We start from the raw sequence: 16865 nt of genomic DNA on the forward strand, positions 1-16865 counted from the left end.
ACCGTACATTCTAGCAGCCAATTAGACATGCTCAACGACTTTTCACTAAAAAAAAAAAAGAAAAAAAAAGCCAAAACATGCTGAGATGAAAAAAGAATAAAAACTGAGCCAAAACTGGCTGAGATATTGTTGTTTTGAACATGCATGAAGGCAGTCTCCACTTGCAAGGAAGTAAGTGTACTCATGTGACCAGCTGGACTGTTGATAATGCATTTACCTCTAAAGAGTGGATATAAATCCACACTTTGGAGTGAAAGGCTAAATTGTAATGACTGTAGTTTATAGAGTCTTCATGTCTCCAAACTGAGGACAACTTAGCTGGAATGAAGAGGCTGATCCAGGCAGTGCTTTGGACAGTGTAAGCCGAGAAAAGTGGCTGTATGTGGACAGTGGCCATGTGTCGTGTGTTCACTGGATAGCTACAGGTGGCTGCGTAGTGATGCATTGTGCTGTGGTGTGTGCAGGGCGTGTGGAGGTGAAGTCTTCACAGTCCTGTGTCTTGCTGGGTATGCAGAAACGTCGCCTGGAGTTCACGCCTGTGGATGAGTTGGTCATTGACACAGACTTTGTGTGAGTTGACTGTCATGGTGTGAGTTTGGGTGGGTATGTATGTGTGTGTGAGTGAGTGAGTACAACAAACAGTTAATCTGACAATAAATGGTTTCAGTCAGTCAGTCAGAGTGAGTGAGTGTATATGTGTGCATGAGTGTGTGTGTGTGTGTTTGCATTCATTCAGGCATATGTGTGCTTGCATGTTGTACTGCCACAAGGCACCCATTGAGATTTGGGAAGCCTGGTTTTTTCATTCTTTTTATTCCCTGCCCTCCTGCATTTCTCTGCTGGCTCCTAAAAAATGGCATCTCAAGGTTGGATCCCTAAGTTATAAACGCTACACTTGAGTCTGAGGGGAATGCAAATAAATGAATGAATAATAAACAACCTTTCAGAAAATAAACATTTAACTCGTTCATTGCCAGATGATTTTGTAATAGTGCTCTCCCCTTGCCAGGGAATTTTGAGGATTCAATGCTAATACCGTAAAATTTGGACTATTAGCCGCAACTTTTTCCCCGAACTTCGACCCTTGCAGCTAAAATAATGGTGCAGCTTGTTTATGGACTTTTCCTGATGTTGCAGGTTTTCCAACGACGCATTCAGGTCAAATTAAGTTGTAGCTGTCAGTCTCCAGTTTATTTTTATATTCACATTATGTTTCAAAACTGGTTTTGACTCTTCATGAATTCCAAACTCACTGTAAAAGTGTGCAATCGATAACTGTTTACGTTTTTGTCCTCTAAATTTACACAAGGCCTTTACACACATGAAACATTCAGTTGATGGCTCTTGTTCAGACAACTTCCATCATGCTGAAAACACAACACAATGCTTATGATGCAGCTTTGAAATTGAAGGTGATCAATCTGGCTATTGAAAAGGAAAACTGAGCTGCTGCCTTCAGTGAATGAATCCATGATCAGACGTAGGAGAAAGCAGAGGGGCAAACTTTCTGGCTGCAAAAAATCGCAGAGCTGAACTCTTGCATGTAGCAGATGACAGAGAAGCCACCAGCTCCAGCCAGCCAGACTCAGATTCATCCGACAGTGAAAATGAGGCCGGGGTCAGCGATGCTATGGCAGAAGAAGCTGTGCTTCTGTTGTTTATTCCCACACTGAAGATGAAACTTTCAGTGGCTTCAGTGGAAATGATGACGACGATGAATGAATAAATGTGACTACTGGTAATTGTTAGTGTGTGTGTATTAGTGTGTATCTTTGATTTAGCCGTATTTTTATTTTTGTGTTGCTTTGTCTCTAAATTTGTAACTGAAGTTGTGCTTTGCGCGCATCTGACGAAGTTTCTATGGCTGTCGAGTTTCTCGCTTTTTATGATTAATTTTCGGACGTTTTTAGTATACTAATTAGAACAGGCACTACCAAACACCATCAAAGTGACTCAGCAGCAGTGCAGGGTCTCCTGTGGTGCGTGGCCTCCTGGTAACTTAACATCAGTGGTTCCCTGTGGACTGCCGGCACTAGGACTGCGACAGACGAACCCTGGTGTGGCTGTGTATAGTGGGACTGGGAATGAGCGGCGTGGGAGTAATGCTACTGAAACAGTGAAGATGGTGGGGCAGCAAAAAGAAAAAGAAAAGAAAAGAAGTCAGTCAACTAATCAGTGGCAAAAAGCATGAAAAAAATAAGAATATGTTATTCCTGTCAATTGTCTGCCAACCCTAGGTTTCAAGAAAATCCCGGATTATGCAGCTAGATAAACGCTGTGAAAGACAGTTCGCTGATGGTCATGGCCATGCCCACTCCCACACCCTCTGTCTGGTCTTTGACCTATCATCTTGCACCACTCTGTGCAGTCTTTGACCTGTCATCTTGCACCACTCTGTGCAGTCTTTGACCTATCATCTTGTACCACTCTGTGCAGTCTTTGACCTATCATCTTGCACCACTCTGTGCAGTCTTTGACCTGTCATCTTGCACCACTCTGTCCAGTCTTTGACCTATCATCTTGCACCACTCTGTCCAGTCTTTGACCTGTCATCTTGCACCACTCTGTCCAGTCTTTGACCTATCATCTTGCACCACTCTGTGCAGTCTTTGACCTGTCATCTTGCACCACTCTGTCCAGTCTTTGACCTATCATCTTGCACCACTCTGTCCAGTCTTTGACCTATCATCTTGCACCACTCTGTCCAATCTTTGACCTATCATCTTGCACCACTCTGTCCAGTCTTTGACCTGTCATCTTGCACCACTCTGTCCAATCTTTGACCTATCATCTTGCACCACTCTGTCCAGTCTTTGACCTGTCATCTTGCACCACTCTGTCCAATCTTTGACCTATCATCTTGCACCACTCTGTCCAGTCTTTGACCTATCATCTTGCACCACTCTGTCCAGTCTTTGACCTGTCATCTTGCACCACTCTGTCCAATCTTTGACCTATCATCTTGCACCACTCTGTCCAGTCTTTGACCTGTCATCTTGCACCACTCTGTCCAATCTTTGACCTATCATCTTGCACCACTCTGTCCAGTCTTTGACCTGTCATCTTGCACCACTCTGTCCAATCTTTGACCTATCATCTTGCACCACTCTGTCCAGTCTTTGACCTATCATCTTGCACCACTCTGTCCAGTCTTTGACCTGTCATCTTGCACCACTCTGTCCAATCTTTGACCTATCATCTTGCACCACTCTGTCCAGTCTTTGACCTGTCATCTTGCACCACTCTGTCTGGTCTTTGACCTGTCATCTTGCACCACTCTGTCCAGTCTTTGACCTGTCATCTTGCACCACTCTGTCTGGTCTTTGACCTGTCATCTTGCACCACTCTGTCCAATCTTTGACCTATCATCTTGCACCACTCTGTCCAGTCTTTGACCTGTCATCTTGCACCACTCTGTCTGGTCTTTGACCTGTCATCTTGCACCATTCTGTCTGGTCTTTGACCTGTCATCTTGCACCACTCTGTCCAGTCTTTGACCTATCATCTTGCACCACTCTGTCCAGTCTTTGACCTGTCATCTTGCACCACTCTGTCCAGTCTTTGACCTATCATCTTGCACCACTCTGTCCAGTCTTTGACCTATCATCTTGCACCACTCTGTCCAGTCTTTGACCTGTCATCTTGCACCACTCTGTCCAGTCTTTGACCTGTCATCTTGCACCACTCTGTGCAGTCTTTGACCTATCATCTTGTACCACTCTGTCCAATCTTTGACCTGTCATCTTGCACCACTCTGTCCAATCTTTGACCTATCATCTTGTACCACTCTGTCCAATCTTTGACCTGTCATCTTGCACCACTCTGTCCAATCTTTGACCTATCATCTTGTACCACTCTGTCCAATCTTTGACCTATCATCTTGCACCACTCTGTCCAGTCTTTGACCTGTCATCTTGCACCACTCTGTCCAGTCTTTGACCTGTCATCTTGCACCACTCTGTCCAGTCTTTGACCTATCATCTTGCACCACTCTGTCCAGTCTTTGACCTGTCATCTTGCACCACTCTGTCCAGTCTTTGACCTGTCATCTTGCACCACTCTGTCCAGTCTTTGACCTGTCATCTTGCACCACTCTGTGCAGTCTTTGACCTATCATCTTGCACCACTCTGTCCAGTCTTTGACCTGTCATCTTGCACCACTCTGTCCAGTCTTTGACCTGTCATCTTGCACCACTCTGTGCAGTCTTTGACCTATCATCTTGCACCACTCTGTCCAGTCTTTGACCTATCATCTTGCACCACTCTCTGTCTCTTCTCCCTCTTCTCAGATAATGCGAAAGTACTGCACCCTTACCGTTAGTCATTGTCACCCACTCAAAATTGGTATCTATCCAGATGGACTGGACAAAGCATTGAATGTTGCTGTCAGTTATGTCACTATTGTTATCACCTTCAAGTTCTAACCAGTTTCCAGAGATAGGTACGTCTCTCATCATTATTACCATACTTGATCATGTGCACAACCTACAAAGTTGTGTAAATCTGTTGACTGAGACTACTGTCTTTTCTGGAAAAAAAAGTTTCAGATGCCTTTTTTTTGCATATGACGCAAACTGACTTTTCAAGCAGGCTCAACAAAGTCTATTAGCAAAACATTATCAAGAAGAAAGGGGTCCTCCACCTGACATATGCTCATGTAAATGGCATGTTTATAATCCAGACATATTAAACAAACCATTCAGTGTCTGTTTATGTTCACTGTACCAAACTCCAACGAGCAAAAATCGGAATAGATGCAGGACATCAGTGGATGTCTTACTGGCACTATGGCAATATTTTGTGTAGGAAGTCAGCTGAACATGTTAAACAAAATGAAAAAAAAGTTTTTAAAGTAACCAAACAGCAAACTTAACAAATATCACAGTGACATGTCAGTGAGAAATTAGCCTTTTATTAAGTGCTGCATAGACCTGTTGGATTCAAAATAGTGAAGTGAATGCAGAATCAGAAATAAAGTTTCCACAATATCAGATTTAGCTTTTCCTTGAATAAAGGCTGGTGTGTTCATCAGTTTTGGATTAGGGAAATCGTGCTGCTCTGTGTTTGTGTAGAAGCAAGTGCTGTGTGCATGCGTGTGTGTGTCTCACATTGAGCATGAGACAGTTTAGCCCAACAGTTCAGCTGAGAAGATGGAGTCTAGCCAGTGTTGAGTCAGCTGAGAAGATGGAGTCTAGCCAGTGTTAAGTCAGCTGGGTTAAACATGTTTCAGATGTTCACATGATTATTTCTGTGTATAAACTTACCATTTTTTGCTTCATGATTTGGTTCATCCAGTCAAAATAAGCATTATATGAGGCTTGTAAGCAGTCTGTTTCCACAGTGGCACTCTTTAGTTCAGGGCAGTATAGTTCTGGCATTTTCTCAGAAAGAAGCCCAGTGTCACATTGTATGGTTCCAGCACGCTTTGTCCAGTAAAGAGAAACATCTTGTTTTTTTGTCTGTCTGGGGTACTGCTAAATCTTATTGGATTATTTCAGGAAGAACGCAAAGACATTCATATTTTCAACAAAGAATCTGTGTGAACATTGGCATGTTTGCATGTGCACATGTACAGATATGGTTGTGTGTGTGCGGCATGTGTTTCTGTCTCTGTGTGCTTACATTCATCATGTATTTAGTTAATGCACTTCAGTGATTATGTCTGATATGACAACCCACCTTCATCAGCAGACAGTGCTACATGATTGTGGTCTTCCTGACAGGAATCGCATTCCACTGGAGCAGTGGTGGCTGAAGTTGCGCCCCTTGCTGCGCATCATGGCCAAACACCAACAAGTGGTGTACGCCACGGACGTGGAGCTGTCCACCCTGAAGGAGGTGGAGGAGGATGAAGACTTGATCTAAACTCTGCTGTCTGCCCACTGTCTACATCTGCAGTACTAGGGTTGGACCTTCTGCCTCCAGGTACTGTAGTTCATTGAAGACCTGTAGAAGTGTACACTGCAAGTGGATGTATAGATCTGCGTACTGCAGGCAGGTACATATGTATCGTTTGATTATACACTTAGACTGCAGTGCCCTAGTTCATAGAGTACCCTGGTTGAGTATGTACATATAAAAAACTTCATTGTGTACAGGGTTAGGTGAAATGATCAGTGCAGGTAGGTATTGTTGGAATGGAAAGCCAGGTGATATCAGCATTGCATATGGGTGAAAGGATTGAGTAGGAAAGATTGACTGACAAAAGCAGTGTGAGACTTGATCACTGTAGCCATGGTGTCCAGGAGATTCCTGGTTTAGGCATGGAGATTTACAATGTGACATCAGATGTTTAAATCTTGACTTCAGCAGTGGGTTGTTTGAAATGTTGATCCCACTCTTTCTGCAGTGTGTCCATTGGTTTGCACTTCTCTCTCCACATCTCTTTTTTTTTTTTTTTTTTTTTTTTTAGACTTCCCATTTCCAGAGTGTATAGGAGTGCTTATTTCACAAGTATTGTCTATTACCAGTGAAGCATTTTGATGTGATGTTCAGTTTGCAGGGTTTTTTTGTGTGTTGAGAGTTTGGGTGCTGCTTTCTTTTTTTGCTTAAAAAAAAAAAGTTTTGAGCACTATGACACAGTGTTTGTTCTGTGTTGTGTTGTGTTTGCCAAGACTGGGAAATTGTGAAGAGAGTTTTTATTGTGATGAACATTTCCAACAAGTATTATGTTTTCCTTGTTTGGTGATGTGGAGCGTGCTTCTTGAAGTATTTTCAGTGTCTGGAAATATTGTGTACCTCTTTCACTCATTGTAACTGTTTTGAAGCATTGTTATCAAAGTTGAGTCTGAATAATGTGTAGACATTTAGGTTTTCTTCTTTATTGCATACAGTCTGGCTCTTATATTACTTGTTTGTTCCTCCAACAGTTTATTTGGAAATCAAGTGTGTCTTGATACGATTATGAGTTGGTGGGGTAGAACTTTGTTTCAAAAGGTCAAGTTAGCATTACTACATGATAAACACTGCTAAGTACTTTTGCATTGCTAGCTTAATTTAGAATTTAATCTGTTGGCTCCAGATGAATATTAGAAATAAATTATCTACTGTAGTTTAACCATATACAAAAAGAAAAGGATTTTTGACCCACTTGTGTAAACAAAGTGAGTCTATGTAATAATTTGTATTGTGCCATACAATACATAATGTCAAGTGATTAAAGAAAGGTTTGATATTTTTATGTATGTGTGTGTGTGAGTGTGTGTGTTTGGAACTACCATTTATTTATTCATCAATTTGTATTTTTTTCTTTGTACGTTATCTTTTCTTTTCATTATAAAAAGGTTTCAACATGACTGTGACACTGTATGTGTGCATCATGACTGTGCATAATCTTTATTGAGTTGAGGGCACTGTATCATAGTTAGATTTCACTCAAAGAAAAGCAATAAAATAAGAGTACTTAATGATTGGTCTTTTTCTTTCTTTTTTAAGATAAAAATATTAAGTATTTCTTCCATAAACATTTGAAGAGGAAACAAGTGAAGAAAAAACAGCTACAAAAACTGTTCACATTCAGTGGTTCCATTTTTAAGACAAGAATGGCAAGGCCTTCAAGACTCACTTGTGAAATGCACTTAATCCAATAAAGGAATCGTGATTTTTTTTTTTTTAAGACAGAAACAAAGAGAGAGAAAGAGAGAGAGAGAAATGGTTAAAATGTGTTGTGTATTAAACATTATGAAGCTTGGGGGGGGGGGGGGGGGGGGTGGAGGGGGGGAGGCAGTGGAATGGAATTGAACCAAGCATGTTAGGGTGGGGGGGGGGGGAGGCAGTGGAATGGAATTGAACCAAGCATGTTAGGGTGGGGAGGGGGGCGGGAGGCAGTGGAATGGGATTGAACCAAGCATGTTAGGGTGGGGGAGGGGGGGGGGGAGGCAGTGGAATGGAATTGAACCAAGCATGTTAGGGTGGGGAGGGGGGGGGAGGCAGTGGAATGGGATTGAACCAAGCATGTTAGGGTGGGGGGGGGGGGAGGCAGTGGAATGGAATTGAACCAAGCATGTTAGGGTGGGAGGGGGGGGAGGCAGTGGAATGGAATTGAACCAAGCATGTTAGGGGGGGGGGGGGGAGGCAGTGGAATGGAATTGAACCAAGCATGTTAGGGTGGGGAGGGGGGGGAGGCAGTGGAATGGAATTGAACCAAGCATGTTAGGGTGGGGAGGGGGGGGGGGGAGGCAGTGGAATGGAATTGAACCAAGCATGTTAGGGTGGGGAGGGGGGGAGGCAGTGGAATGGAATTGAACCAAGCATGTTAGGGTGGGGAGGGGGGGGGAGGCAATGGAATGGGATTGAACCAAGCATGTTAGGGTGGGGAGGGGGGGGGAGGCAATGGAATGGAATTGAACCAAGCATGTTAGGGTGGGGAGGGGGGGGGAGGCAGTGGAATGGGATTGAACCAAGCATGTTAGGGTGGGGAGGGGGGGGGGAGGCAATGGAATGGAATTGAACCAAGCATGTTAGGGTGGGGAGGGGGGGGGAGGCAATGGAATGGAATTGAACCAAGCATGTTAGGGTGGGGAGGGGGGGGGGGGAGGCAATGGAATGGAATTGAACCAAGCATGTTAGGGTGGGGAGGGGGGGTGGGAGGCAATGGAATGGAATTGAACCAAGCATGTTAGGGTGGGGAGGGGGGGGGGGGGAGGCAATGGAATGGAATTGAACCAAGCATGTTAGGGTGGGGAGGGGGAGGAGGCAGTGGAATGGGATTGAACCAAGCAAGTGGAGTTACTGGCAGCACTAAAATACACCCGCCAACTGTTCACCAAAATTACAATTTAAACTTACCTTTTTTTAGTGCTAAAAATTAGTTGCTGTTTCCAGGTGATGACATGATTTAAATCATGTTATTTTTATGTATCTCGATTATGTGACAAATTTGTTGAAGTTTAAGGTAAAGGAGATGTTGCCATCGCCTCAGGCACACTGCAACATGTAGTCATTTTCTTCAGCATGTCAGTGGTGTAGTTAGTGTCATTGTATGTGTTCTGTCCACAGATTTTTTGTTTTTTTGTTATTGTGAACAAGAAAAATATTATCATACTGTCTTCAAATTCAAACCTACAATCCAGTAGCTGGAAAGAGATCAATTATGAATTCATGGATCTTGGGTCTCAACAAAATAAACTGCTCATGATCTTGAAATACAGCTTAATCTGGAAGACTTGCAAACTGTTATTGGTATGGCTGTAAACTTTTTTCCACAATGTTTTATCCAAATTTGGTATTGACAGACCGTGTATTTCCAGAAAAAATGAATTTGTCAAAGTTTACAGTGGACACACACACACACTCACACACACACACACACACACACACACACACACACACACACACACACATATATATATAAAATACAGCATAAAAAATGGACAGGTTACAGTGTATCTTTGCAATATATTGTTCAGTTTCAAAACAGACAGACAACTGTATCTCCCCGCGACGCCCACCGGTACAAGCGGAAGGAAAAAGTAAAGTAAGTAAGTAAGTATACATTTTTCAGTCTGGCATTTGTAAATTCTTTAAGCGCGTTGGGTTACGCTGCTGGTCAGGCATCTGCTTGGCAGATGTGGTGTAGCGTATATGGATTTGTCCGAACACAGTGACGCCTACTTGAGCTACTGAAACTGAAACTGTAAATTCAACTTTATCCTAAAATTAAGATAAAATCAAAAACTGTTGATTTGTATAGTTTCATCAACATCAATCAACACAATGTATTTTTAAACTGTTACATTACAGGAAAAATGACAGTGATAATTTCTTTAATTTCTTTAAAACTTTGTGCGAATTGCACACAGCAGCTTTTCATTTAAACATACTTGTTCTCAATTACCTTCAGTGGGTATTTATGAAGTATTAATCAAGAGTGATACTGGCATAATTTTACGGGTACTGTCAAAATGTTGTGGATTGAGGCTTGCAGAATTTGTCCATGTTTTCTGTTTCATCTTTTCATCTCCTTTCATCACACCGATTGATAAAGCTGTCAGCTTCTGTGCATGCAAGGACATTTACTTTAGAGGGTCTTCATACCAGTTAACAAATGTATATGTATTCTTCACATAAAGTCTGTACTTTGATGTAGTCTATTTATTGTCTGTATCCATGTTGATGGATGTGTGGTGGAAAAAGGCAAACCAACCAGACTGATACAGATGCAGTTTCTTCTTTTTTCTCTTCTTTTTTTTCTTTTCTTTTCTTCAAGTTTTTGACTATTTTATCCTTTTGATGGGTAGTCCTCAGTTTTCTTTTTTTAATACAGTATTTCAGTTGTTGAGGTGCTGCTTTTTTTTTTCAATAGATTGGTTGGTTTATTTATTTATTAGATATGTTTATATTGACTTGTGTGTCTGTACTTAGTTTTTAACATTTCATTAATGTTTGTGTGTGCACGTCTGTGAGTGTCTGTGTGCAGGTGCTTGTGAATGTTTTGAAGAAAAAAACCCATTTTTATTAAAAACTGAAAGTTTGTAAAGTGGGGCCGTTTTGTATCTGACTTCTGTTTGTAGAAGTTTTTTGGTGGTAATATTTGTTTATTTCTTGTCATCTTCAGAAGTTTTTGGTATAGATAATACATTTCTTTTCAAATGAATAGTTGCATATCCAAGATTTTTTGTGATATGATGGAGAGGGAAAGATAGGTGCAGAAAAATATCAGATCAACAAAAATAAACTAAAATGGTTGTTCAGCTTCAGAAGAGAATTGTAGGTAAACTGATTTTATGTATCAAAATGTTTGATATTCATGTAACTCGAATTAATGTGTTTTCTCTGTTTTCTTTGAAATCGAGATGTTTAAATTTTGCCACTAATCATGTTGTTATTAACGCTGGATTAAATAATGATTGATGTGTTTTTCTTTGTTATGCCAGGGTACCTTTAATGTTGAATGACAACAAACTGATGTATATTGTGTCTTCAACAGCGCTACTCCATTTTCAGGGGTATTTGTAGTATAAATAGCACCTCTGCTGTCTGGAATTTTTTTTCTTTTGCTGTCTTTGTTTCATCCTTTATTCTTCCTTCACTGTTGGCTTTTTCTGCTTTCCCAGTCCATTCTTTCTTTTCTGTCCAGCAAGCATCAACATTTTTTTTCTCTCCTTTCTGCAGTCTGTTTTGCTGTCTGTACTGTTTTGCTCTGGCAATTAAATAGTGAGATTGTAAACACTGGAATGGGCACTAACTGTCAATTCTGCAGTTTTGTTTAATATTATGGCATTTTTATGTGTTTTTTGCCAGGCTTTTTTGTCACGCCCCCCCCCCCCCCCCTTTTTTTTTGTGTGTGTGTGATTTTTGGGGTAATCTAGGATGGCAGTTTCAGAGGAAGAACTGATGTCCTCAGCACAGCCTGGTCTTCATTGCCTTAAGGGTCATAGTAGTTTAGCTGATATGTCATGAACCATGTTGTTTTGCACTTGTTTTTGTTTTTTTTCAGATGAAGTATTCTTGTGATTCACTTAGTTGGGCAGTCAGTATATGGCCTTTTGCAGTTGGCTGGACATAACTAACAATGTCACTGTCAGCATGGTGGTGGTCACATGCTGCTTCTTCACATGATACATTGTGTTTTTAGTTAGTTAATTAATTAATTTATTTATTTATTTATTTTTTTTTTTTAAATACTTTTTTATCCATTGTCACTTCCACCTTTGAAGAGAAACACAAAACAAATTTGTCTTGCAGACCATTGCTACATTTATCAACAGTTTTTGACAGATCTGTCTCTTTACATTTACTTTGGCAAAAAGCAAAAAGAAACCAAAAAAATTCCAGCAGAAGCAGTTAGGTGTGAATGGTTGGGGTACAGCACACTATTGTGCATACCTGTCTGGCTGTTGGAAACACAACTGCTGCAGCTTGGTTTCCTTTCTTTTCTCTTTGTTTGAAATGGAACTGCTGCATCTCTCAGGGTCACAACTGTCTCATGGGCTTCAACATACAACCTTTGATCAGTATGACCTTTGATGGATATGACCTTTGTAGCCAGCTATACTGAAATATGATGGGGAAACAGTGAAGAATGGGTAGGTTTACGTAACTGTCACCTGATGGGGAAACAGTGAAGAATGGGTAGGTTTACGTTACTGTCACCTGATGGGGAAACAGTGAAGAATGGGTAGGTTTACGTTACTGTCACCTGATGGGGAAACAGTGAAGAATGGGTAGGTTTATGTTACTGTCACCTGATGGGGAAACAGTGAAGAATGGGTAGGTTTACGTTACTGTCACCTGATGGGGAAACAGTGAAGAATGGGTAGGTTTATGTTACTGTCACCTGATGGGGAAACAGTGAAGAATGGGTAGGTTTATGTTACTGTCACCTGATGGGGAAACAGTGAAGAATGGGTAGGTTTACGTAACTGTCACCTGATGGGGAAACAGTGAAGAATGGGTAGGTTTACGTTACTGTCACCTGATGGGGAAACAGTGAAGAATGGGTAGGTTTACGTTACTGTCACCTGATGGGGAAACAGTGAAGAATGGGTAGGTTTATGTTACTGTCACCTGATGGGGAAACAGTGAAGAATGGGTAGGTTTACGTTACTGTCACCTGATGGGGAAACAGTGAAGAATGGGTAGGTTTATGTTACTGTCACCTGATGGGGAAACAGTGAAGAATGGGTAGGTTTATGTTACTGTCACCTGATGGGGAAACAGTGAAGAATGGGTAGGTTTATGTTACTGTCACCTGATGGGGAAACAGTGAAGAATGGGTAGGTTTATGTTACTGTCACCTGATGGGGAAACAGTGAAGAATGGGTAGGTTTATGTTACTGTCACCTGATGGGGAAACAGTGAAGAATGGGTAGGTTTATGTTACTGTCACCTGATGGGGAAACAGTGAAGAATGGGTAGGTTTATGTTACTGTCACCTGATGGGGAAACAGTGAAGAATGGGTAGGTTTATGTTACTGTCACCTGATGGGGAAACAGTGAAGAATGGGTAGGTTTATGTTACTGTCACCTGATGGGGAAACAGTGAAGAATGGGTAGGTTTATGTTACTGTCACCCAGTGAATGGACTTCAAAGTCTGTTTGTATTTCATCTTCCACACACATTCATACACAATTGTGGTTACATACACAATTGTGGTTCAGGCACTAGCATGTCTGAAAAAATGTTGACATAGAAGGTAGGAAAACTACATACCTACCATATAGTGTCAGGCAGGATTTGAACCCCAAATGGATAGAAGTTCTGTGCACCATGCCACCTATCCACAAGTGATCTGAGTTTGATATTGATCAGGGTGCATCTGCAGATGCTGTCACACAACTTGGTGCTCAACCACAGAGGTGCTGAGTACTGATCAGAATGAACCAGGGCTGGACTGCATTAGGGATCTTTGCAGGGCTAAGCTTGCATAGCGTTTAGAAGTCTTGGAAAATTCTTTGTGCCAAGTAAACTTTCCTGTGCTGAAATCATTTGTGCAACCCAGTCCTGGTCTCCCCCACCGTCCTGTGCTGTGAATAGACAACTACAGCTGCTATGTTGCTTTTTATTTTGTCTTGTCATTTCAGTGTCAGGATGCATTTTTGACGCCATATTGATGTCAGCTACAACTACTAATACAATGATGTTCTAGCGTTCATAGTCACAGTGTTGTGGATGATTGTTGGAGTAACTTGTTTTGATGGCCATTTTCTTCACATATGTGTGTAACAAAATCTAAATGTAGGTAATCACAGAATGTGTGTGTGTGTGTGTGTGTGTGTGTGTGCATGGCAAACTTTAAAATCATAATTTTCTTATCAGCTGCAATGGTAGGGCAAGCAAACCTGACAGATCAGTATACATTGAAAAGATCTGCTTTGCCATCACTGCATGTAAACAAAAATTATAACTGAAATCCTCAATAAACCTTTTAGTAATGATAATGATATTTAAAAATATATTTGATATTTTTCTCAGAACCAGTAAAAGATTGTGCACATTGCTCTCTATATTACCACTGGAGAAGATAAAGGGTTTTAAATATTAAAAAAAAAAAACCATCCTGTCAAGCAGCTGAATAAAAAAAAATATAAAAAAAACACAAAAAAATCCCGACTTGAATTGCTTAAGAAAATGAGAAAATCATATTTATTGCTTAATGACACTGATTTTTATTGTTGTTTTTAACAATACCTTAATTTCTGTGGTTAATTCAGTACAAGGAATAAATGAATCATCAAAGGCTTGGCTTGTTATAGTTTGTACAAAAAATAGACGTGTGTATACAGTCATTGTTGATCTTGGAAGCTAGCCAAGTCATGTTTTGTGTGTATGTACATATATATTTATATCAGCGTGTGTGTAGTTAATGCGAATAGCAATCAGATGCAAAGAGGTCATTGCTTAGGTGCCAATTATTGTAAATATCATTCCTTTATTATAGTACATCAGATATATCCTTCACATTTTTAACAGTGAAACCAAAGATATTGGGTAAAAAAGTAACTGAAGAAGAAAAATGAAGGAAAAAAATGGGTAGGGGTGAAGTTGTGGAACTGACATTTAATGTTATAATCTGTCAAGACAAGAACCGTGAATAGAGAAGGTGATTTTTTGTTGTTGTATTAACCCCAGAACATCAAGGCTGTCCATTTGTTGTTTTCCTGTGGCATCATTTCTTTTATTCAGTGTAAACACTTCAAATTCCAAGAATCTTTTGTTTTTTTATGCTTCATACAACAGCTCCAATGTCAAAATGATTGCCCTTCCCATGGGAATGCCGAGGGTCTTTCAGTACAAATAGCATCCTTGCCTTCTGGAAAATTTGTGCTAGAAATTTCCTCTTTTCTATTGCTCTCTTTTTCAATTTTTTTTTCTTCCTTCACTGTTGTCTCCTTTTTCTGCCTCCCCAGTCTATTTCCATTTCTGTTTTTCAAGCAAGCTTTGACACTTTTTTTTTCTCTTTTCCGCAGTCTATGATGTACTGTCTGTGCTGTTTTGCTCTGGCAAATAGGCACTGAAATTGTAAACACTGGGATGTGTACTAGCAGTCCATTCTGCAGTGTTATTTGCCTATAATATGGCCATTGTTTATGAATATTTGGCTTTGAAGTCGTGTTGTGGGTTCTTGTTTTTGTTTTGTTTTATCCTATTTTACACTTTTTTTTGTAATCTGGGGATGATGAATTTAGCGGAAGGGCTAAATGCTTAAGTTAATGTGTCATGAACTGTGTTTTGCAGGTTTATCTTACTGTTTTATTTATATATGTGACAGTTGTGTTTAACACAGCTGAACATTTCTATAGTTGGGTGGTCCTGATATCACCCTGTGTGGTCAGCTGGACCACAAGCAATAATAATAACAAAATGATTGTCCACTTATTATTAAGAGCAGGTTTGAATTTGATTTCTTTTTAAACTGTTGTTGTCTGACATTCAGATCAAATGAAGCTTTTGACTTACTAGTTTTAGCAAATGAGTAAGAAGGGTTGGGGAGGGAGGTGATGTTCTGAATTGGTGCTTTTGGTAGGAGAGAGAGGAGAGATGGGGGTTAGAGATTAACTCTGCCCTGCTCTGGTATTGTTTTACAGTGGCAAGTAGCAAACAGTCCACCATAATCTGTGAATTTTAGGCTGCCTTGATACCACCCACAAAAGATGAGCCTGCATAGCTGCCATACCACCTTGGTGTGTTGTGCTGTGCCTGTTCTTATTCCAGATATCGGGGCCCTTCCCTTCCACATGGCTGAAGAGATCATTATCCAGTTAGGCAAAAGCATTACTTTAAAGGGCGTAACATGTCATGTTTTTAGTCTAATGGTGTCATCATGCCGTTGAATAGTGCTAGCGGTGTCAGACAGTGAAGATTTGCACTGATTTCTTTACTTCTCATCTTGCTTAAAAAAAGAAACATATTTCTGTTATTTGAAGCTTAGTCTTTCTATTAGTGTATTCTCTCATATGCCAAGTAATCTGCACTTTTGCCTTTATCAACGTCAGAACTTTGTGTTCTTTTTTTATTTAAATAATTTGCCTTCAAAGTATCCTTCACTTTACTGTATTTTAATATATTTTAATATATCAGTTATTTGTTTATTTTTGTCCAGTTATTTTATTTCAATGCATGTTGGGTTTATGTGAAGGTCAGGTATCTCATCTGCTTCTTTTTTGGGTTTTTTTTTTTTCAAAGCAGATGTGGTGTAGCATATATTTGATCAGCTGCATGCTTCAACACCTTGAAGCTGAAACTTTGAGTCCTAGATTCTACTCTGGCTCTCTTTGTCAAAAGGTGAAGTTTTTTTCTGGATCAATGAGCATAGTACAATTACTTTCAATAGCACAAAAAGGTTGACATGAATTTCATGGCTAAGTCTAGTTTCTGCTCCTTTTTAAAATTTTATGCTTTTCTATTTTTTTGCATGCTGCTTTTTGTTTGGCATGTGTTGTGTTTTCTATTTTAAGGGGTGTGTTTTCCATGCTTGCCCAGGCATATGCCTTGAGATACAAATGTTCATACTTGTGTGGTGTATTTGTAGCAAACAAATTTTCTTCCCCAAGAAATTTGTTCTGTGTGTCAGTGTGTGTGCGTGTGTGTGTGTGTGTGTGTGAGCATTTATGCACACACAAACCCATATGCTCATATGTGGTCTTTTCAGTGAGTTTTTTCTTCCTTAATGCAAGCACATTCTTTTTTGTCTCTTTCTCACATACACATATCTTAAATCATTAGATGTACCATGCACACAAAATAATGTTCTCAGGTGCATAGCAGGTACTAATTTTTCAAACTGAATTTGGAGCAACTAAATTCTCCAGAACTGTGAAGCTGTGAACACCAATTAACTCGTGTAGTACAACCAGACCATAAAAACAAAACCTAATTGCCCTCAGCAGAACTTTGCATCATTAATATCTGCTCACAATGTACA

General features: G+C 40.3%; 1 protein-coding gene across 8 annotated transcripts in view; it reads left to right on the forward strand.

The window, feature by feature from the left end:
• Positions 1-16497, forward strand: part of LOC143277158 (ATP-dependent 6-phosphofructokinase-like) — a 193925-nt gene extending 177428 nt beyond the window's left edge. For 6 of the 8 annotated variants that reach the window (XM_076581916.1, XM_076581917.1, XM_076581921.1 and 3 more), the window contains 2 exons: positions 465-570; positions 5724-6411. In XM_076581916.1, the coding sequence (XP_076438031.1) occupies positions 465-570; positions 5724-5865 (248 nt within the window). In that variant the 3' untranslated portion in view covers positions 5866-6411. Of the gene's footprint in view, positions 1-464; positions 571-5723; positions 6412-9407 lie in introns of those variants that run through there. The other 2 variants (XR_013053689.1, XR_013053690.1) reach the window with 1 other exon arrangement.
• The last annotated feature ends 368 nt before the right edge of the window (positions 16498-16865 follow it).

This window comes from Babylonia areolata, chromosome 33 (genome assembly GCF_041734735.1).
Source record: "Babylonia areolata isolate BAREFJ2019XMU chromosome 33, ASM4173473v1, whole genome shotgun sequence".
Classification (NCBI taxonomy): Eukaryota; Metazoa; Mollusca; class Gastropoda; order Neogastropoda; family Buccinidae; genus Babylonia; species Babylonia areolata.